The sequence below is a fragment of the Eubalaena glacialis genome, chromosome 17 (genome assembly GCF_028564815.1).
Source record: "Eubalaena glacialis isolate mEubGla1 chromosome 17, mEubGla1.1.hap2.+ XY, whole genome shotgun sequence".
Lineage (NCBI taxonomy): Eukaryota > Metazoa > Chordata > Mammalia > Artiodactyla > Balaenidae > Eubalaena > Eubalaena glacialis.
The window spans coordinates 73,527,538-73,550,026 of record NC_083732.1 but is presented as its reverse complement, the minus strand read 5'-3'; the positions used below and the strand labels follow the sequence as shown (position 1 = coordinate 73,550,026).

The 22,489-nt window shown below is 43.4% G+C and overlaps 1 protein-coding gene across 1 annotated transcript in view; it reads right to left on the bottom strand.

Moving 5' to 3' along the window:
• The window catches only part of FER1L6 (fer-1 like family member 6), a 116,183-nt gene extending 101,943 nt beyond the window's left edge, over nt 1–14,240 (bottom strand). The window contains exons 1-5 of the mRNA XM_061171617.1: nt 14,165–14,240; nt 9,612–9,732; nt 6,841–6,895; nt 6,613–6,744; nt 2,466–2,528 (exon numbers count right to left, since the gene is read on the bottom strand). Of these exons, the coding sequence (XP_061027600.1) occupies nt 2,466–2,528; nt 6,613–6,744; nt 6,841–6,895; nt 9,612–9,732; nt 14,165–14,240 (447 nt within the window). The remainder of the gene's footprint in view (nt 1–2,465; nt 2,529–6,612; nt 6,745–6,840; nt 6,896–9,611; nt 9,733–14,164) is intronic.
• Between the last annotated feature and the right edge of the window lie 8,249 nt (nt 14,241–22,489).

The window sequence follows — 22,489 nt, the reverse complement described above, 5'->3', positions numbered from 1 at the left end:
CACAAAACTCACCTCAAACCCCTCATGCTTAGAGTTGCTACTGCAGCTTCCCAAAGCCCTGAGCAAGAACACGAGCCTAACTCAAGCTCTCTTCTCAGATCAAAGGCATCTCGGTCCCTATGGGCATAATGAGCCAGAGCCCCAGATGGATCTTGAAATAACAGGAGGCCTCCTCAAATCACCCACCCAGTGTGAGCACCAGGCAGCGCTGGTGTGGTCAAGCATCAAGTTACAAGAACAAGGGCCTCTCACACACAGACAGAAGGGGGCCCTGCATGCCTGGGGCCACTGTCAAGGGAAGATGGTCTTCGGCATCACCAGGGTCTGCTACAGCCTGGCTGTCCCAGCAGCATTTGCTTGCAGCACTGGACCCCTTCTCCCACATGGAATTTTTTCTGGACATGCTAACTTTTGGTTCATGGACTAACAGAAAACTTATATTAAACACTCCCTTTTCAAGGGTAGTTTTCCCTTTAAAATCTTCAGTCTCTATCCCCAAGTGTCTTTTAGGGAGACCAAAGTATTCTTTTCTTCCAAGTGAGAAGAACAGAGATAGGCAATACCAGCTTTGATCCTCTGCTAAAAATCCACTTGCCCTGCAGAGAGTCATGACGCTTGTCTATGATGCCATATAAAACCTAGCTATTGGACTTCCCTGGTGGCGCAGTGGTTAAGAATCCTCCTACCAATGCAGGGGACGTGGGTTCCATCCCTGGTCCAGGAAGATCCCACATGCCGCGGAGCAACTAATCCCATACTCCACAGCTACTGAGCCTGCGCTCCAGAGCCTGCGAGCCACAACTACTGAGCCCACATGCCACAACTACTGAAGCACACGCACCTAGAGCCTGTGCTCTGCAGCAAGAGAACCCACCGCGATGAGAAGCCCGCGCACCTCAACGAAGAGTAGCCCCCGCTCGCTGCAACTAGAGAAACCCCACACGCAGCAACAAAGACCCAACGCAGCCAAAAATAAATAAATTAATTAATTTTTAAAAAACCCTAGCTATTAACTATTCATCTGCACTCTAGACAGTCCCCTAGGAGCCTGTTATAAAGCCGATCCCACAAACAGGTGGTTGCCTGAGTGATGTACTAAGACACCCTGGGCAATGTCCCAGGTCCTGAAATATCTTCTCACCACCTGTCATCACGCCTGAAATTCACGTGTGAAGAATGTTTGGCTCCTAGTGACTTTTCATTCCTCAAGAGTCACATTCTTCAAGTACCCGCGGGAAAGAGAATATCATGATTCCACTATTACCTAAGCTTTAATGTACGACTTATATATCATATGCATACATATAATGTAATGTAATATAATATAATATAATTTATATAATAGAGATCGAGTGGGTGATAATGACAGGCAAGGAAGTCTTCAAGACAAGTTTTGCCATCTTCATAACTCTGATCAGGGTTGGTGTCACTGTTCAAAACATTTCCTCATTCTCCACACGTCTTACGTTGTCACATAAAGTAGGAATTCTGTTCTTTCAGAATTTATTGGGAAGAGAGCACCTACCCTTCAACCCCCCTGCCCATCCCCACCACTTTAAGGCATACACACTCCCACTGTCCTCTTCATGGGAGAAGCAGAGATTTCTCAGACTGGTGAGATGGATGCAGTGAGCCATCCACAGCTCTCTGTTCCTTTACTGAGTGGTGTGAAGTTGGCAGTGATCCCGGTTGGCCTGCCCTACCCTCACTTGGACTAATACGGCTTCAACACGGGCACTTTCCTTCTCATTCCTGCCCTCTACATGGTGGGCCAACCTAGTAAGGCACCTGTGTGACCAGGAAGCTCTCTCCATCTCTACTCCTCAGACTTGATCTGTGGAGACAGGAAATCACCCGGCAGGGCTGAGGAAGGCTCTTCGTAGCAGACCCAACTCCCCGTGGGCAGGTCCTGATGTTTACACTCAGAGGCAACTATTAAGACTCCAAATGGCAACCACTTGCTCCAAATCACATTTTCCGACTCAGCATTATTGATATATTGGGTTGCTTCCTGCTTCTTGTTCCTATTTCTCTATTTATTACCAAATAGGAGGGGAATGGGGGGTGTGACTAATTATTATTAGTGTGGCTATCACCCCAAGAGAGAAATACTAACATTTGCTTGATAAAAAGAAAGAAATCAACTCAAAATGGCAATCTATTAAGATGTCATTTATACTTCACATATATATTTCACATTCCCACATTAGTAAGCTACACAATGGCTTGATGGTAGCTTACAACTTGCTTCCAGCAAGTATAGAACCTTTCTTGAGACTGTTTTCCTTCCCAGATGCCTCTGCACTGATTATTTCAAGTTCTATCCTGTTGGTTTCAAACTCAACAACCCACACTCACACTCCTGAATCTATTCACCCCTAAACAGACAGAGCTGCCCTAGAGAGTTCCCAAAGCCTAGAATCTCTTCCACCTCCCCTCACCCCCACCAGCAATGATATACTTACTGAGATTTTGATGATCTTGTCAAAAAGATGCAATTGGGGCCCAATGAAGTCGAAGACAAAGTACTGGAAAACATAAAGTTCATTCTGACCATAAATTCCTGGCTTGCATGTAAGAACTCTGTTCTTGGAATAGATTTAGATCTGCATTTGTCTTACAAATTGCTGCAAGGTTCTCAATGACATAACTGTATCATCAATTGATTGGCCCTCCCCTACTGAAAGTCATTTAATTTGTTTTCAATTTTTTTCAAATAGAAAAAGAAAGACTATCACCAATTACATCTTTACACAACATATTTTTTAAGTTTTCCTCTAAAATGGACATGAGAATTAGAATTGTTGGGTCATGGCTTGTGTGCCTGTAAATTTTTAGTAGCTAGCATAAATTGTTTTTCCGAAGGAGCTAAGCCATTTTACATTCCCACTGGCAGCATATGAAAATAGCCATTCCCTTGCCAACCATTGAATTTTCAATTCTTTTACATTTATCTATCTATCTATCTACCTATCTATCTATTTATTTGTTGCCTATATATAATGATGAGTGAAAGTATATCACAGTGTGGTTTTAATTTGGAGTGAACTTGATTAAAATTTGATTTTCTCAGGATTTTTCAGCTTCAAACATCCCTGCGAAATTCCCAAGATTGACCAGGGAAGGAATGAAAAGAAATTATGGGTAAGGGAGACTTCTAATTTGAGGAAAGCAATTGAATTCTAGAGTTGAAGAAAATATATAGACTGCTCTCCATATTCTACAGTTAAAAAGACTGAAGATGAAAGAATTTAAAAGACATGCCTGGAGTCATATAGCTAGTTATCGCTGGGCTGGGGACCAAAGCTGAGTTCTCCTGAAGTTTTCATAAAAGGAATTCAAGTGCTAGATGTTTCACCACTGGAACTTTATTGAATGCCTCCCAAATGTCAGGTAGGAGGCTCCTCATGTAGAAAACTGGTGTAGTGCTTTGCTGTGGGTTGTGGGTTTTGAGGACTGATGGGGTTGGGGGAGGCCGGTAGGAAGTTGTTTCATGGATTGTTTTGTGTTTGAGCTGCAGGATGGAGAAATGACACGAGGACATTAGAGATGAAAATGACAGCAGTAGGAAAGGGAGAAGTGACCACTAACAGCCTGCTGTTAAAGACAACACAGAAAAACCAAAACGTGAAAGCTGAAAGATGTCATCATATACCATAATAAGAGACCTTCAAAATGGCCATCCTTCAATATCAATGAAAAGTTACATTATATTCAGTGCCTCCTGTTTAAGAGAACAGGAAACTATGTATAACATATCAGGAAGTTTTAAGAGCTTCAGTGTTCAGAATTTCTTTTATGTGCAAAACACTTGCATGAAGTTCTTCATTCTCTGGTATATGAGATGCTGGGGGTTCCTTTGGACCAATAAATTAGTTCTAATGTTTATTGCCTTCCACTGAGTTTCACATACAGTATTTCAGACTTAGCTGCCTCACATATGTTCCCTGGACCTCTGAACCCACATACATTTTTCTAGCTGGGAAATATTCCCCAGCCTCTACTAACTGGTTCCTTCAACATCTGATGACCTTTGGGCTTGAAAAATTAGAGTTCAAATCTGTAACAAAGATTTTTAATTCAACTTCTTTGTTTTTACTTGATTTCCCAATGATTACACTTAGCCTAGTTGAATGTCATTTAGATACAGGACTTGTATGCACAAAGCAAACATTAATATAATCGTCAACAAATCTGTAGAGCTTTGCAGTTTTAAAGCATTTTCATGCACGTTATTTCATATCACATTCAAGCTGAAAGATGTTATGGAGGTGAGTCGTAGAACAGAAAGGAGAAAACTGTCATTTAAACACATCGTAAAAGTCTCAGAGGCAAGAATGATAAAGAGGAAAGGGGTTAACAGTGCAAATGTGATTTGGGAATTTTCTATATATTTTATTATGCATACTCTCTCTGCCTGCCTTTTCAATTACCACTCTCATTAAAAAATTAATTAAGAGTTTACTGCAGTTTTTGACATTCATGGTGTTGAAGTGCCTAGGGGGGAACAAGTACTCTTGCGAACTGTTAGTTGGAGTACAAATTGTTACCTTTTTGGAGGGCAATGTGGTCATATCAAATTTTAAATGCATATACTCTTCACCGTAGTTATGCCATTTAAATATCATTATAAGTAGTACCCAAAGGCTGAAAAAAATTTTAATATCCATCAATGAGAAATTGGTTTAGTAAATTATAATATATCAATGCAATGGAAAACTCTACAGCAAAGAAGGGAAAATGAGATTGAACTATATGTCTTTTTTTTATATATATATAAATTTATTTATTTACTTTTTTGGGGTGGTGCTGTGTTGGGTCTTTGTTGCTGCGTGTGGGCTTTCTCTAGTTGCGGTGAGCGGGGTCTACTCTTCATTGCGGTGTATGGGCTTTTCATTGCGGTGGCTTCTCTTGTTGTGGAGCACAGGCTCTAGGCATGCAGGCTTCAGTAGTTGTGGTTCGCGGGCTCTAGAGCTCAGGCTCCGTAGTTGTGGCGCATGGGCTTAGTTGCTCCGCTGCATGTGGGATCTTCCCGGACCAGGGCTCGAACCCGTGTCCCCTGCATTGGCAGGAGGAGTCTCAACCACTGCGCCACCAGGGAAGCCCTGAACTATATGTCTCCATACAGACTAATCTCCAAGATACATTGTTTTGTGAAAAGACCGAGGTCCAGGACAGTGTGTATAGAATGCTACCATTTGGCTACAGTATCTGTTTGTATTCTTATGCAGGCCTGGAATATCTCTACAAAGGATACACAAACGCCTGCGGAGAATGGCTGTCTCCAGGGAGGGGCACTAAGGGATTAGATAGAGATCAAAGATCAGGCGGAAACACATATATCGTATATATTTTCACATATATCATTTTAAACTCTGTATCTCTGACCATTTTTAAAAACTGTTTAATCTTTTTATTTAAAAACAAGAATTTAGTGTGTATAAATTTAGAAGCTTTGTGTCTCTCTTTGATGCTTTCCTTTACAATTTTTGCGCTGCTTAGAAAAATACCACTGTTGTACTTTTCAACACAGCATGCCTATTTCAAAATTAATAATTAAATTTTCAATGTTTCTGCTATGCAAAAGAATGTATATCTTCTCACTAACCAGCACATTTATTGAATATAAACTCAGAGCTTATGACAGATCAAGATGTGTTTATAAGAAATTGGTACAAGCACTACGGAAAACAGCATGGAGGTTCCTTAAAAAATTAAAAACAGAACTACCATAGGATCCAGCAATTCTACTTCTGAGTATTTATCTGAATAAAACAAATACACTAATTTGAAAAGGTGTATGCATCCCTATGTTCATTGCAGCATTATTTACAATAGCCAAGATATGGAAGCAACCTAAGTGTCCATCAGCAGATGAATGGATAAAGAAGATGGGGTATATACACACAATAGAATATTTCTCAATCATAGAAAATAATGAAATCTTGCCATTTGCGACAGCATGGGCGGACCTGGAGGGTAATATGCTAAGTGAAATAAGTCAGACAGAGAAAGAGAAATACCATATGATTTCACTTATATGTGGAATCTAAAAAACAAAACAAAGGAACAACTTACAAAACAGAAATGGACTCACAGAGAACAAATTGGTGTTTGCCAGAGGGGAGGGGTGTTGGGGGGATGTATGAAATAGGTGAAGGGGACTAAGAGGTATAAACTACCAGTTATAAAGTAAATAAGTCACAGGGATGCAAAGTACAGCACAGAAAATTTAGTCAATAATATTGTAATAACTTTGTATGGTGACAGATGGTAATCAGACTTACTGCGGTGATCATTTCATAATGTATTATAAAATTGCATTACTATGCTGTACACCTAAAACTAATATGATATTGTAAGTCAGTTATACCCCAGTAAATATTTTTTTAAAAAAGAAATAAGAAAATGGGTCTATTGAAAACACAGCAATGAGTTTAAAATCAGGAGGAATTCCTTGCCTCTCCTTTCCATTGTCTGTTAAATTTTGTAAGGAGGCTCAGCAAGTAGCAGTCACGAGGAGCACGGCTTTTCCATCTGACTGAAGAATGCTGCAGAGTGGTGGTGAAGTGTGTGCTGGTGGAGAGGAAGTTGGTGACCTCCGTGACTTACTTCATTGTAAAATGGGCTGTTGGTTCCTTCCTTCACTGTGCTTTGCTTCTTCTCATCCCCAATTTCAATGATCACAACTGGGTCGATGTTCTCACCCACCAGCTGGCGGGCCTCAGTGATGTTTATGGCAATCTACAACACAAAGCAGCGCGTACACGCTCTGGGTCTAGCTGTTCATTCACACAAGAAGAGCTGGGGGAGGCTTGGTAGGAAGAGCTCATCACTTACTTGGTAATTTCGGGATCTGACCTCCCCATCGTGGATTTTAGTCAACAGTTTCGATCTATTGAAAGAAAGTTTAACATATTTGTTTCATTAAGTAAGAACCTACCTTAGATCCATAAGCCATGATAATATTTTCCCAGGTATTTCCACATGCTTTTATTTATATCACATATTTTCTCTCCCTCTCTGGAGGAGATAAGTATAGATGGACACATGACTTAACCTCTCTATGACTCAGTTTTCCCATCCTAAAAAATGGCACTAATAATAGCCCTTACCACAAGGAGTGATTGCTACAATTAAAAGATGTAAGGCATATAAAGGTTTAACCCAGCTCCTGGCAAGACTAAATGTCAATTCTTATTGTGAGTATGATTATCAGTATCATTTATTTTTTATTTTACAGAAGGAGAAACTGAGATGCCTCAGCAAATCAGTGGCAGAGCTGGGTCTAAATAAGGATCTCCCTAATCTGCTGTCTGATCCTATCCAGAAGACCAATTTGCCATTTCTGGTAAATATAGCAATTCTGAGTTTTGTGATTGCTTTTGAAAAAAAAAAAAAATTGGTAAAAAAGAAAATTGCAAAGAATGACCAAGATGTCATCTCAGCAATTTTTCACATTCCAGGGGATTTCATTTATCTGGACTGTCATGGGTAATTGAAAACAGATGTGCAACACCTGGGCATCTAGAGATTGGATAATAACATAAAGAGGTGAAGAATCCCTGTTGCCAAAGAAGCAGCAATGGGTGGGATATAAACTGAGCTCGAGTTCCTATTGAATTCCATTCTCTTGCCTTCTAGCAACACTGCTGCATTTGACTTCATTCCATTTCTGCTGATTATAATTGAGTCCAGTAGAGAACAGAGTAAACTAGTAAAAGTCTCAAGGCTTTGGAGTCAGGCCAATCTGAATTAGAATATTTGTTTTCCCCAATTTTGTGATATTAGCCTTAATTTCTTCATCTAAAAATAGAAATAATAATTTCTACCGCATAGGGTTGCTCTGAGGATTAAAAGAAATATTGCATGTAGGAAAGGGTAGATATCAAAGGGTATCTGTTCATTAATAAAATGGCAAATCAGTACTGATCATTTACCATGTGAAAGCTCTGTGCTAGTCTCAGAGGAAAAACAAACATGAACAAGCCATCATCTTGGTCCTTGCAGAGCTAGCAAGCTATCCAAGGGAGAGAGGACCAAAGCAGATAAAGGGAGAACTATTACGTGTAAAACATGTCACAGAAAAAAATGTGATAGAACTTCAGAGAAGAGAGAAATTTGTGAGAGCCGAAGTAAGCATCAAAGACATCACTACAGAGGTCAGATATGAATTGAACATCGGTAGGTGGGTAGAATTTTAATTGATGGAGGATGCACTGGCCAGGAGAAAGAAAAAGGCTAGTACTTCTTCCTTCTCTTTCTCCTGCCTTCCTCCACTAATTCTATGCTATTACCTTAGTGAAATAAATGGCAAAGGATCCGTTAAAGGATATTAAAAAATAACTGAAGTCCTGATTCTGGGGTTTGGGAGGTGGTAGTTGTCATGGTGCCGTGTAGTGGGAAGGAGACATTGCAGTGAGTATGAGCGTACAGACTTCACATCTTCTTTTAAGGGTCAACCTCTGAGCTATCACCTTTTCTGATTTCCATCTGTCTCCCGCCCCCTGCCCCCCTCCCCTTACACACATATACTGTGTAGCATCCTGTCACAGCCCAGTAATACCAACTCAGGATCTGCCACACAAGGAAGCACTAATTTGCTCTACTGATAATAACAACTCTGAATGGAAAAGGAAGGGATGGCATGAGGAATTATCATTAGTAAGAAATTGACATAAACAAATATGGTAAACTGAAAGCATTGATAGCCCCAATTATTGGCTTCCTTGTATCCAGGATTTTTACCCTGTAACTTGTAGTCTCCTCTTGCTGTGACATGGGCTAGACTTGTGATGTGCATTGGCCAACAGAATGCAGCAGAAATGACTTTTGCCAATTCCAAGCCTGGGCTCAAGAGACCTTGTGTACTTCCACTTTCTCTCCTGGGACCCTGCCATCACCACCATTGGAATAAGCTTGGAATAGCCTGCTGGAGGATCTAATACCATATGGAGGAGAGGCCAGTGGTCCCAGGTAAAGCAATACTGGACCAGCCCACCACCAAACAACACTCAAACTAAAATTAGCAGAACTGCCAAATGACAACAGACACATCAGTCATATACCTGTGACTATCTGGAACCAGTAATACTATCCAAACTAACCCACAGACTCATGAACAATGATAAGTGCTTATATTAAGCCACTGAGCTTAGGGGTTATTTGTTACACACATATACCTAACTGATACAACAAATTACATGCAGAAGGCCAGTTTGTTCTGACTTTTTGTTGGATAGTATAAGAACCACTTTCTCATTTGGGACAAACACAAAGCCAAGACATCTAGCATCTTGACGAATTAAAGAGCAGGTGAGGGGCAGCACCTGATTCTGTCTCCTGTTGCTGCTGTCATTCCTGAACAATGAGGGACATGAGTACCTTAACTCAGGAAATTTAAGACTAGACATTGGTAGAGCCAGGACCCTGGCCATCACTGCCATAGAGAAAGTAGAGGAGACAAAACACTCAGTCTTCCTGCCTCAGACCTTCAGCTCCTGTAGACGGTGACTAGGTGTTATTCTCTGTTCTCCCAGAGCCTGCAGGAGTACCTGGCAGAGGGGAGGTGCTCAGCAAATGTGTGCTGATGGCTTGTATCAATACTGTACCTTCTCTTTGGAGGAGCTGAGGGGACAGGAGTGATGGAAGCATTGTCAGATATCAAATCTCCTCCCAGGCCTTCCTGGTGAGAAAGCCCCTCCTGTGGTGCTTCTGCTTCACCTTGACCATCTAGAAAAGCAAACAAAAGGAACAGATCTACTAAATATGACACACTGTGGCAATCTGAGCCTCAACTCTGTGTCCAGGCTATGCCAGTCACCGTTAAGGCGTACAAGGACTGGTCAAAGACAGTCCTTGACCGCATGGACCTTAACATCTTATTGACAGAAAAGCCAGACACATACTATGTATCTTCTGTTTCCAAAAAACAGAGAGAGTAGATCTGTATGCCTGGTATTGTGGAATTATGGATTATGAATTTAAAGATATGCTTTCAAGTCATGACCTTGTCACATTGACTTTAGACAACTAATTTTTTCCCTCTGAACCTCATTAGCAAAATGTAGTGTGAATCACCTGGGAAGCTGTTAAAATGCAGATTATGATTCAGTAGGTCTGGGTTGGGGCCCAAGATTCTGCATTTCTAAAAGCAAGGTCCCAGGTGAGGCCATTTTGGCTGTCTGAGGGCTAGTTTTGAGTAGCAATGTGTCATAGGTTGAATAATGTTCCCCAAAGAGATCAGATCCTAATCCCTTTTCATAAATCTAATTTTATACTGAACTTCAATATACAACACAAGTGTGTTGACACAAGTGTGTGGAATGCAGGGCTGGGGACCTCCTGCCAACCTCACCACCACCCTCTTCGGGCACCCCTAAAGCCATTTCTTAGAACCCTGGGATCCACGGGACTCAACTGGTAAACTTGTCAATTTAATAAGCTCTAAACCCCTTCCAGCCTTGATATATTTTGGTTCTCTGGTATTAATCAGTGAACCAAGCTAAACAGAACTGAGTCAGAAGACAGGCGGAATAACGCAGCCCATGATGCCACAGGAGCTCGTGGACATGGGGCTCATAGGTGTTCAGTAGTCACAGAAAGGATGACTGAATGCGTGCAGCCTGCTCTGACTCTTCTCTCACTCGGGAAACAAAAGAAAAGGCCAGCTTGCAAAGAGCCCAGAAGGAATGCCAGCGCCCGACTGCGCGCCTTGAAGCATGAGGATGAACTGAAGCCTTGCTCCCAGCCTTGACCACAAGGGCCTCAAGAATGAGGAGCAATTGTTAGGGAATCAGCTTTACAGTGAACATTCTTAGGTACCTTATACATGCCAGAAACTGGGCTAGGTTAGATGTTCAGGATGGAGGAATTAACAAAACGTGGACCCCTCCCTCTAGGGGTTTACATGCTGGAGGGTGAGACAGGCCTGGAGGCAGGAAGGCAGTCAGCTAAAGCGTCATCCATAGCTAACATTCACGCATTCATTGATTGATTCATTCATTCTTTTCCCTCCAATCTATTCACCAAGGAGCTCCACTGCAACCTTCTTTAAAAAAAAAAAAAAAAAAAATCATGTTTCTCTTTTGAAAACCCCTCCATGGCTTTCCACTGCACTTAGAATAAATCCGAAGTCCACACACAACTCTAATTCCCTGTCCTACCTGACTGCCATCTCCTCCTCCTGGCCTACCTTCCCCCCCGGCCTTACCCTCAGTGCTTTCTAGTCACACAGGCTGACTTCCATCCCTTCTAACAAGCTCTCTCCTGCTTGGAGTCTTTCTTCACAGGCAGCCCTCCGCCTGAGCTGCTCTCCCTGCCCACCCCTGGGGGGCTCACCCTCGATGCTGTAACTTAAATATTACCTCTCCACTCAGGGAGCCCCTCTCAGACCACACTAAAAGAGATCCCCCAATAGTCTCCATGTGAGCACATTGTCTATTTTCTTTACGGCACTTTTCTCCACTTGTAATGCAGTTACTGCATCAGGGTCCCCATGGATAACAGATGGCCCGTCCAGAGCAGGATGACTTGAGGACTTTTTACAAAGGCGTGGGTGTAGGAAAACCACAAAGGGTCGTACAGCTATCTTTGGCTATGGCAGCCAAGCTGATACCACTTGGAGGCCCCCAAAATGAGGAGAGAGAACAGTTACCAGAACGTGCAAGGAGAGGAAGTCAGGTCTAGTCGGCTTTCCTAGGAGGAGGGACACCCATCCTCCAGTTGAGGGACACATCCAACCACTGGGTCCCGACCTCACACTCCTCCCTCCCCCAGACCTCCTGCTGGGGCACCCCCTTGGGGAAGGGACCTGGGTTGTGCATCCATAGAGATCAGCCTCCTGGGACAGAGAAGAGGTGGACAAGGGTGGAAGATAGATCTGGAGGGACAAACGGAAGAATCCTCCACAGGGCTGTCTTCCCTCTAAACTATCCAGTGTCACCACTACATACCCAGAACCGAGCACAGGACCCTACGCTCAACAGACATTCTATTAATATTTGTTAAATAAATGAATGAATGATGATCATGGGAGGTACCCAACAACTACTCATTGGGTAGCTAATTAATGGATGGGTCAGGGTCATTGGAATTTTATGAAATTAAGGCATAGCCATTATGTCTCAAAATACACAGATATAAGAGCCACAGACTATGAGAATCTCTAAACATTTCACCCAGAAAAGTCCTAACTTCCCCAGTCAGGCCAAGAGGGAAAGACCAATTTGCACTAAGTTCTGTAGACTTTGTTTTTGCCATCTCCCACAGGCTCAGCCCCTGGCCAGCAGGATGGATGCTATTTACTTTTAGGAGGCGCCTGACTCCTCTCCGCCCTGTTTGCTCTGTGGGCTGAAGACTCTAATTAAAAGGAGCCCCGGGGAGCCAGCTCCTCTGAAACACCTATGGTCGGCTGCCCTAAATCTCCACCAGCTTGTTCTTTCCCTGCTGCGCAGTCAGTAAGAGCTCCTAACTGGAGGCTGACCCATGGGGTAGGAAAGCCTGGGCTCTGGTGTAAGACTGACCTAGCCTCAGAAGCCAGCTTCTTCACCTATTGGTTGTGTGACTTTTAGCAAACATTTATCCTCTCTGAACCTCTTATAAAACAGGGGCAAAGGAAACTACATTTCAGAGTCATGAATGATGTATGTAAAGTAAAAAACAGCAGAGGCTTATTCAATGTGTCATAGATATTATTTTTCATAAGGTCCTTGAAGGAAGGAACTCTGTCTTATTCAACCTTGTATCTCCAGGACCTTCTGCAGGGTCATAATTTCAAGGACACCAGGAAAGACCCCAGAGTCTTTTCTACCCAATCCCTGATACCTTCAACTTGAGTGAAGAGACAAGTACTTCTATTAAGCTTTAAGCCTTGTCTCCACCTAAAATGTAATGCCTCTCCTGTCCCATCCAAGAATGACTTAATCATTACTATCAACACTTTAGTATGAATGAGTCTCTGTGTTTTCCCATTGTAAGATTAGGTTTTACCTGAGGGTGAGGAGTGGAGTTGGGTGGAGGAGGTTAGGCTACTGGGCACCCGCAGGGTACGGCAGTGAAGGGTGAAGGACGCCCCCTCCAAGGAGACGAGAGGGGTGAAAATAAAGCAGACTCACTGTACCATTTTGGTTTAGAAATGGTCCAGAAAGCTAGCCTTGGACCAGTTGCTGTCAGGACCACCCAACATAAGTTTCCAGACACCACCCCAGACCTGTCCATTGGAATCAGTTGATCATATTTGATTCAATACACATGTGTGTCTCCCTGATATGGGGCCTGGCCTCCACTGGCACAGGTCACACTGTAACTTGGAACTTTGCTCTTCTGGAGAAGGAATCGCCCATTCTAAGCGCAGAAAGTCTGAGAGCCTGGATTTATCAATATGTCCCAATGCCATTGCTTCCTGGCTCTGCACCTCCCATCCTCAAGGCTGGCTTCACGGGTCTGTGCAGCCCTGTAGGGTCCTGTGATCAGCAGGAACTCATTGCCCTGGGCCTAATGCTCTGCAGTCACCATCCAGATATTCGTAATAAATTCTTAACAATGGCTTTGCATTTTTGTTTTTCACTGAGCCCTGCAATTCTGCAGCTGGTCTTTTCCACACTTTACTTACTCTCTCTGCATCTCTGTAACCTCATTTGTGAAACTGGGATAACCACACCTTCTGGTAGGATGACGGAGGGGTTAAATGAGACAGTATATGTAAAGCCTCCCCCAGAGCAGCTGCTACCCTCCCTCTGATTTTCAAAATCTCACTTGCTTCTCCCCATGACCACGCGGTCAGCTCAGTAGCCCACGTCATGCCCACTTAACAAAGGGAGAAGCTGGGACTTGGAGCTGCTGAGTGACTTATCCTGGGCCACAGAGCAAATCAGAACAGAAATGGGAGCTTGAACCCTGTCACTGCCTCCTTGGGGGGAATCCTTCCGGGGTCCAGCAGGTGTCCACCCACCCTTGTTTGGCCAAGGGACCAGATGACCAGTGGCACAGGGGGGATCACTTTGGGCCCACACTTGGGGTTGGCAGGGTCTGAAGACCTAGAAGGCAGCACAGTTCCCACCTCACTCCTCAGAGAATGAATCCCATTCTCAGCCAAGGAGGGGTCAACCCTGGAGACCTGCAGGCCCCAGGGTGGTGGTCCCTCCCAACCCCTCAAAAGACTCACCTTGGGCACCCTTGTTGGCTAGGATTAACCCCTTCTCTGCTTTCTTCTTCTTCTTCTTCAGCTTCAGCCCAAACATCTCCTTTCTGAAAAAAAAGAAAAACTAAAAAATACAGTGATAATAACTTTGACTCATTCAGACATGTTAAGAGAAAATACACACACACACACACACACACACACACACACACACACACACACTGAGTTCTTCTGGAAGCTGACCATCCTCCTCAACCACCCAGGATGGGCATCAAAAGACAAGTATCAGGATGACCCAACATGCTCTCCAGACTCTTACAGAAACCACAAAAACCCCGCCTGAACAGAAATCATGAGGTCCACCTAGAACCACACTTAAATTAGGCATAATACAAATACTAATAACACTAGCTGTTTTTTTCTCCATTTCTCTTTACTCAAAACAAATGATATCATTTAATCATCACAGAAACCCTCTTCTACCCATCTTGCAGATGAGGGGCCAAGGCCCAGAGAGGGTAAGTAAAGTTTCCAAGGTCACACAGCTCTTAAGTGTCAGAGCTACCCCTGGAACCAGGCCTGTCTGATTTTAGAGCCCAGGCTCTAACCACTGGGTCACCTGAGCAGAATGAACGCCCTCTCCACAGCTGAGCTCCAGACCATTTCTAAGGTCAAGAGGCTCTGGGATTTACGAAGGTCACTCCACAAGTGCACAGTTCAGCTGACATGTAGTATATGCCCAGAATGTCAGCTATTATTATTATTGTTATTATTAGCCATGAGCAGGAAGCCATTTGGGGGCCTCCTTCTCAACCCTGGAAAGGGGCCCAGTCTGTTGTTTCTAACTGACACCAGGAGCATCCCAACCCTCTGCCAGACTGCTGAGAGAATCCCTTTCTGGAGCTGCGCGGAAGGATGGAAGGTCAGAAAAAGTCCTGGCTTTGAGTCGGGCAGGCTGATGGGGTGGCCTTTGGAGAAGGGAAGAAGAGGAACAGAGACGGAATGGAGGAGAAGGGAGGCGAGAGCAGCAAAGGCTCGGACCCTCTCAGGGAGCATCCTGCAGCCCTGAGCAATGTGAGGACAGTGGCAGAACCACTGAAGTTTTCCATTTTGCTTACATATTTAGGACTCAAGAGTGGGTGGACTGCAGTGGCCAAGATCAGGGCCTCCACAGCCAGACTGCCTGGGAGCTAATCCCAGCATCATCTTTGCAACCTTGAACAGGTCACTTAACCTCTCAAAACTCCAGGGTCCTCGTGTGTAAATGAGATAACAAATGTAACGCATTTAGCCCAGTACCTGGAACATACTAGTTGTTCAATAAATGTTAGCTATTCTTGTTATTATTTGAAGGGATAAGGTTAGAACTAATGAGAGGAAGCTACTAGGAGACATATGTCCCCTCCATTCACTTATTTATTTATTTCCTTATTTGTTTATTTATTCTTTTCATGTCCTGCCTTGATCCAGATGAGGAATTAAGGAGCCCTCCTCATTGGTGCTGCCTGAACAGTGGAATGGACTGCACTGGGTGGAAGTGAGTTCCCTGTTCCTGGAGGTGTGCAAGCAGAGACCTAAGGACCACTGGTAAAAGATGTTGTAGAGAGGACAAACATCAAAAGCAGGGGGTACTGGCCTAGGGGACTCCGGGGGTCCTTTGAGATCCTGAAATACAGTAGAATGATGGAAAGAATGGGTTCTGGAACCACCCAGACATGGTTGGATTGGGTAAGTCACAGCACTTCTCTGAGCCAGTTTCCCCCTGAGTACAACGGAGATAAACGACAAGGTGCATACTTTACAGGATTGTTGTGAGAATATAATGAGGTAAGTAAGCAAAGCACCTAGGACAAAGCAAAGCTGTGATAAGAACATCCTTCTAAGTCACCCAGGAATCTCAAATACACAAGGGAAATTCCCTTTGTTTCTGAAATTTCTTAAAGGAAATTTCCAATAATAGTTTTTGCTTTCCTGTTTTCAAAGGAGGGTTACCATGCTGAGAGTCCAAGGCCAGTCCCGTCCAGACCCTGAATTGCCACTGTGGTCCCCAAGGGCTCCCTGCCGTGATCATTTCACAGAGGCAGAATCTGATGTTCCTGGGAAATTGGCAAGCAGGCTCGACAGAGTACTTGAGAAGACTGAGTAACTTCCATCTGGAAACAGGAAGTTGCTACCAATAAATGACAGTAGCTACCAGAGGGAGACTTAACACTCCTTTCGGAAGCTGACAGTTCATCATGGATGGCCTCAGCATTCTGAGCCCTCCCACAGGGCAGTGACTGAGGCATCGGGGCATGCCACAGGCTACTGTTGTGGGCACGGGAGGACGGAGAGATGTGCCACCTCTCAGAGTCAGGCACCCCTGCCCCTCCAACACCAAGAGCTCCTAACCCTACTGTCCATTAGACCCACCTAAGGAGTTTAAAATATACCAATGTCCGGAACCACCTTCAGAGATTTTTAATTGATTTGGGGGAAGAACCAGTTCTCAGGAGGTCTGCTCTAGACACAGCTCAGACCCCCTACAGAGGAAGCCAGAAACCTTCCAGTAATGCCCAAAGAATTTACAACCAGCTCTGCTCTCTGGGGTGGATTGATGTTTGTTTCACAAACACACAAGGTTGTTTGCCTGAAACCCTGAGTCAGTTATCAAGGGCACTCCCAGCATGACTCCCAGCGTGAAAAGGTTTCTTGATGAAAATTGATTTCTTCTCCTCAGCCCCGTGACATCCACAGTAGAGAGAGGGCACAGCTCGCCAGCCCTGAAAGACCTTGCCACTGGCAGATTGCACAGCCCAGGGTAAATTGGAGACACAAGACTCGGCTCAGGGCCCTGCTTGAATCCACCTGTTAGCTCCAGAATTTGGGGCTGGATGCTTAAATCAGATGAACATGTTTCATTCTCACATGACACAATATTTCTTATCAAATCCACAGGCTGATGTTAAAAAAGGAAACAATGCTTATACAATGTAAAACATGCTATAAATTATTACAATGTTGATGACAAGAAAACATGCTACAATATTCCCCTGAGTGAGTTTTGAATTTTTTAAACATGCTTTGACACTCACCAGGTACCAGGAATACCATGTTACATACATAAGCTCCTAGGATCCCCACCACGTACCACGAGGAGAATGCTATTATTATCCACTTTTACAAACAACAGTTTGTCGGGGTTTCCAGCCAATATTTTGGGATCAACCAGTAAAGCAGGAAGACTTACCTGGTAAGTCTTCAAGGCAGTTGCCATCATACCGGCCCCCCCTCTCCAGTTTGCCGAGGATTCCGGCATGGGAACCTCCTGCCCCACTTCAAAAAAAGGATGGAATTCTCCGGTTTAGGGTCTACTGAATCTCCTCCCAGGGCCACCCCAAGATAAGTCAAGAGGCACACAGCAAACCCCATACCACCTTGGTCTCCTCAGGGTGAAAGCTACCATGACTCCGATACCTGCATCCAAACAGCGAGAGCATTAAACAGTGCCCGTGTTTAACTTGCTTGCGCACATCTGTTCAAGGCGGCGTTGCTCCACTTTGAGCCCAGGGCTCGCATTGCCAGGGAGGCTGCCAGCCTGGCACACAGAAAGAGGAGCCCAGCAACTGGAGTTTGGGTCTCATCTATGACACTTTCTATGTCACTGCAGCTGGCCACAGGACTTCTCGGACCTCCAGGCTCCTCTTCTGCAGGAAGTGGTGGTAAAGTTAACACTGCTTTTCCCACTGGGATATTGTGTATGTCACCTCATTGAACCCTCATGCTGAACTGCTCTAAGCTCTACAAATAGCAACTTTACTGTCATGTCCACAGCTCAGGGGAGCCGAGATCAGGAAATCGCTCACAACCACGGTCTCCTTGTGGTTTTCTACTTGTGTCACCAGATTCCCCTTCTGGAATCACCTTTTCTACCTTCATTGCAGAAGAGAAGCAGCTCAGGCCAAGATGCCAAACACTAAGTTAATTGCATCAATGGGCGTGACCAGTACTGGCCCCTGCTGCTCTCCTTCCCAGATAAGAAGACTCAGGTCACCTCTGCACCTCACCCTCCAGATCCACTCATAACATCCAGTGCGGAAAAAAGAACCACTTTGGGGCTTCCCTGGTGGCACAGTGGTTAAGAGTCCGCCTGCCAATGCAGGGGACACGGGTTCGAGCCCCGGTCCGGGAAGATCCCACATGCCTCGGAGCAGCAATGCCTGTGCGCCACAACTACTGAACCTGTGCTCTAGAACCCATGCCACAACTACTGAAGCCTGCGCGCCTAGAGCCCGTGCTCCGCAACAAGAGAACCCACCACAATGAGAAGCCCACGCACTGCAACAAAGAGTAGCCCCTGCTCACCACAACTAGAGAAAGCCAGCGCGCAGCAACAAAGACCCAACACAGCCAAAATAGATAGATAAATAAAATAAATTTATATTAAAAAAAACCCAACCACTTTGATTTGTGAATTTCTTTATACGGGAACTCTTTAAAACTTTTAAAACTATATTATATTTAATAAAATTCCTTTATCAGAAGAATGGATTTGCAGGTAATCAAGTCTATCTTAAAAAACAAAACAAAATCAAGCTTTATCACCATTTTGAGGTTATCCAGAGAGCCTTGGGTAAATTTCCCATTGCCTGCTAGGAAATACCTTCTTGGGTATATGCTATCAGTGTACTCATCTTACTTCTAGGACTAGCATATATTTATTAAAGGCAAACCAGCAAACATAGAAACAGCCATAATGTGGGCTTTGACAGAAGATTGTTAAAATATAAATCTATGTGACATCTTGCCTTGTCAAGACTCAGAAACTTTTTTTCCTCTCTCCCCGTGATCTTCCCATTACTGCTCTCCTGATCATATCCTATTTATTTAGGGCAATGATGGTCAACTTTGGCTGTACATCAGATGCATGTGAAGGAGCATTCTAAAACTATATCTCCCACACTATGGCCAGATCCCATCCCAGAGAGTCTGATTTCATTGGTCAACACTGGGGCCAAGCTGCAGTAGTTTTTTAAGTTCCCCAGGTGATTCTAAAGCGCAGCAGGGTTGCAAACCCCTGTGGCTAAGTAATCAGTGCCAATGAACTGTGTTCTCAAAGACAAGGTTCATATTTTTTAAAGGAAGTTCAAAGATAATTTTTTAACCAGAGGAACAATAAAATTTAGGAAATTCAGAGTTATTGGTGAATATATTTGGGTAGGCTGGATGAATTTTATTGTCCAACTTCAACTCTTCTTCCACTCAACCCTCATCCCAGCAATTAGGCCACAGAATTGGCCAGCCTTCTCTAATTCTGCATGGGATCAGCTCAGTCTTGATGGAACTGAGTCCTTCAGTTTAAGAAAGAAGGATCAGTCCTCTATTAGGTCCAAAGCATCCCAGGCAATGACCTGAGTAGATGGAGTACTGACCCCCAATCTTGTGGGAACCAGTTCATTCTTGCCTACTGTAATATGGACTCTCCCACCTCTTTGAGGTAAATGGATGTTTCTCTGGTAGGTCCTCTTTTGTACATTCCAGCCCCATCAGTCATGATAATGAGATTCAAATATCACCAACTCAAAGACTATCACTGAAAACCTTGATACTTCACCTGCAAGAGTCTAGGAAATGCACCTCCAAGGATGCTAATGAATCCCACTTCCTGTGGTTTTTCTGAAACAAGGGTGGAGTCACATCGTGTAGAGCCAGCCCAGGTGAAGCCAGCCTCTGACAGCCATTCAGAGATCCATCCAAAAATTCAAGGGCAACTTGGTAGGAGGGTGCTGCTGTAGGACTGTTCCAGGAAAATGGAGACTTTTGCCTCGCATGCATCTCACCCATCCTGCAGCACACCAACAGTGCCCACTACTGATGCCATCTTCCAAGGGTTGGAGGAGACTTTTCAACCTGTGGCCACTGGCCTGCATCCTCTCCTGCTTCTCCTCCTCTAAGGAGCTAAGATCAGCACATGACCAGGTTGGCTGGAGAGCAAGGAAAATAGAGAAACAAATATCGGCAGGTCATGTCATTGACTCAGGATAGTTAGGGCTGCTGGATCCCCCAGCCCCAAACTTTCTCTTTCCTGGGTCCCTAAGAAAATGTTCATTTTTCTTATTTCATCCTCTTTATATCCAGGCTAATCAGAGCCCTGGTCTCTGTTCTCCTAAAGATAAAAGGATCAACCTCTAAGCCAAAAATAGACTTATTTGGAACAAGCAGTGCTCTCTCCCTATGTCCCAGCATAAATGGGTCTTCAAACTTCCACCCTTTATAGGCTTTCTGTTTTTGTTTACTCTCCAAAACGTCCTTTCCCCATATATTCTCTGATTATCTTTTGGCAGAATGAAAAGACATCCAAAGGATATGGCATCCATTGGTTAACATGACTCTCGGATAGGGTTAAGGTCCAAGACTCCTATTCCCATGTGGTCTTCCCTTCTTTGGGTCCACCTTCCCACAGAACATTTGTATTCTACTTCCTGCTGCAACTGCCAAGTGGAAGTAAGTCACTGAGGCAGGGTTTCTTCTCCCTGCAGCTGTGTGAGCAAGCCCATTTGATTTACAGTGAAGTATATGAAAACCAATCCGGACTCCGATCCATACAGCTTCCTCCAATCTACCTTTGCCAGCAATAAAGGTGATATGTTGATCCCAATTTGATGCATAAGTCTGTTTCTCCATGGGTTTTGAACATAACGGGGAAAGAGAAGGATATAGTTATAACCTCAGGAACACCAATATACTGACATATAAAATTTTGTTATAAGTGAGAATCATTCAACTCCATAATGGGTAGAGAGGATCTATACGATTCCTTCTGAACCTCATTTTTTGGTGTTGTTAATAATTTAATTATTAAATTAAATAATTTGCTGTAGGATTCTTAGAGCCTTTAATAAGCTGACATTCATTATGACTCTCCAAGAGGAAGGTGAAGTATTCAGATTTTTCTAAATGAATTTGACCACATCCTTATCACGAAACATCTAGTAATAAACAGCACCATTTGGGATACCCAGAGAAAGAGAACCCTGGCACCTTTTAGTGTTCTTTCCTCTTTTGAAACTTTTATGAGATGAGCAGTTTCCAAGTAAGAGCGATTGAGGAAGTAGAGAACCCGGGACATCTCTCCCCTGCATTCCCTCCTTGCATCCACACTGCTCCTCCTCTACTCTAACTGGTCTTTCTGCTTCCATTCTTTCCCCTTCCTGCAAACTAGTCTCCATTCTGAAGCCATCTTTACACACTAGAAGAGCAGCGAACTTCCTTAATATGATAAAGAATATCTACCTAAACCCTAGAGTTAATATCTTATCTATGGTAAATATTAAAAGACTGCCCCTAGGATTAAAAAAAAATGATACAAAGATGTTTGCTATCAGCCCTTCTATTCAACACTGTACTTGAGGCCCTCCCTTAACAGTTCAATAAAGTTTGATTAGTTGAATTAATAAGTGAATTTAGTAGATCATCTAGAAACAAGGCCAGTATACAAAAATCAATTGTACCTTTCTATACCAAAAACAAAGTATTAACTAAAATTGTAAATAAAAGATATCATAATAGCATCAAAAAATTTAAAAACCTAGGAATAAATCTAAGAAATATGAGCAAGACCTCTACACTAGAAATTACAAAATAAGATTAGGGAAGGGATATTCCATGCTCATGGATGGGAAAATGCAGTATTGGAAAGATATAAAACCTCTCCAACGTAATAGAGATTATTATTTACTCCGCCCACCTGTGAAAATTTTTCAGTCATATATTCATAATTTGTGTGTGTATTTTATGTGTATATGTCATGCTTCAACAAAACGCTTCACTTTTTTTTTTTTTTTAATATAACAGAAATTTATTTTCTTATGCTTCTGGAGACTTGAAGTCCAAGATCAAGGTGATATCAGGGTTGATTTCTGGTGAGAACTCTCTTCCTGACTTGTTCTATGCCATTTTATTTTTTTATTTTGTATTTTTTTTATTGGAGTATAATTGCTTTACAATGGTGTGTTAGTTTCTGCTTTATAACAAAGTGAATCAGCTATACATATACATATATCTCCATATCTTCTCCCTCTTGCATCCTCCTCCCACCCTCCCTATCCCACTCCTCTAGGTGGTCACAAATCACCGAGCTGATCTCCCTGTGTTATGTGGCTGCTTCCCACTACGCTTCACTTTTTAAAAGCGTAGATTTTCGGATCCAAAGTCCTGGCTTTGAGTATCAGCTCAGCCACCTGCTAATTATGTAACCTTGAGCAAATCCTTAACCTTTCTGCACCTCAGTTTGTTCATTTGTAAAATGGAGGATAAGTTGTGCCTCTCTTAGAGGGCTGTCATGAAGACCAAATGAGATAAAAGATACAA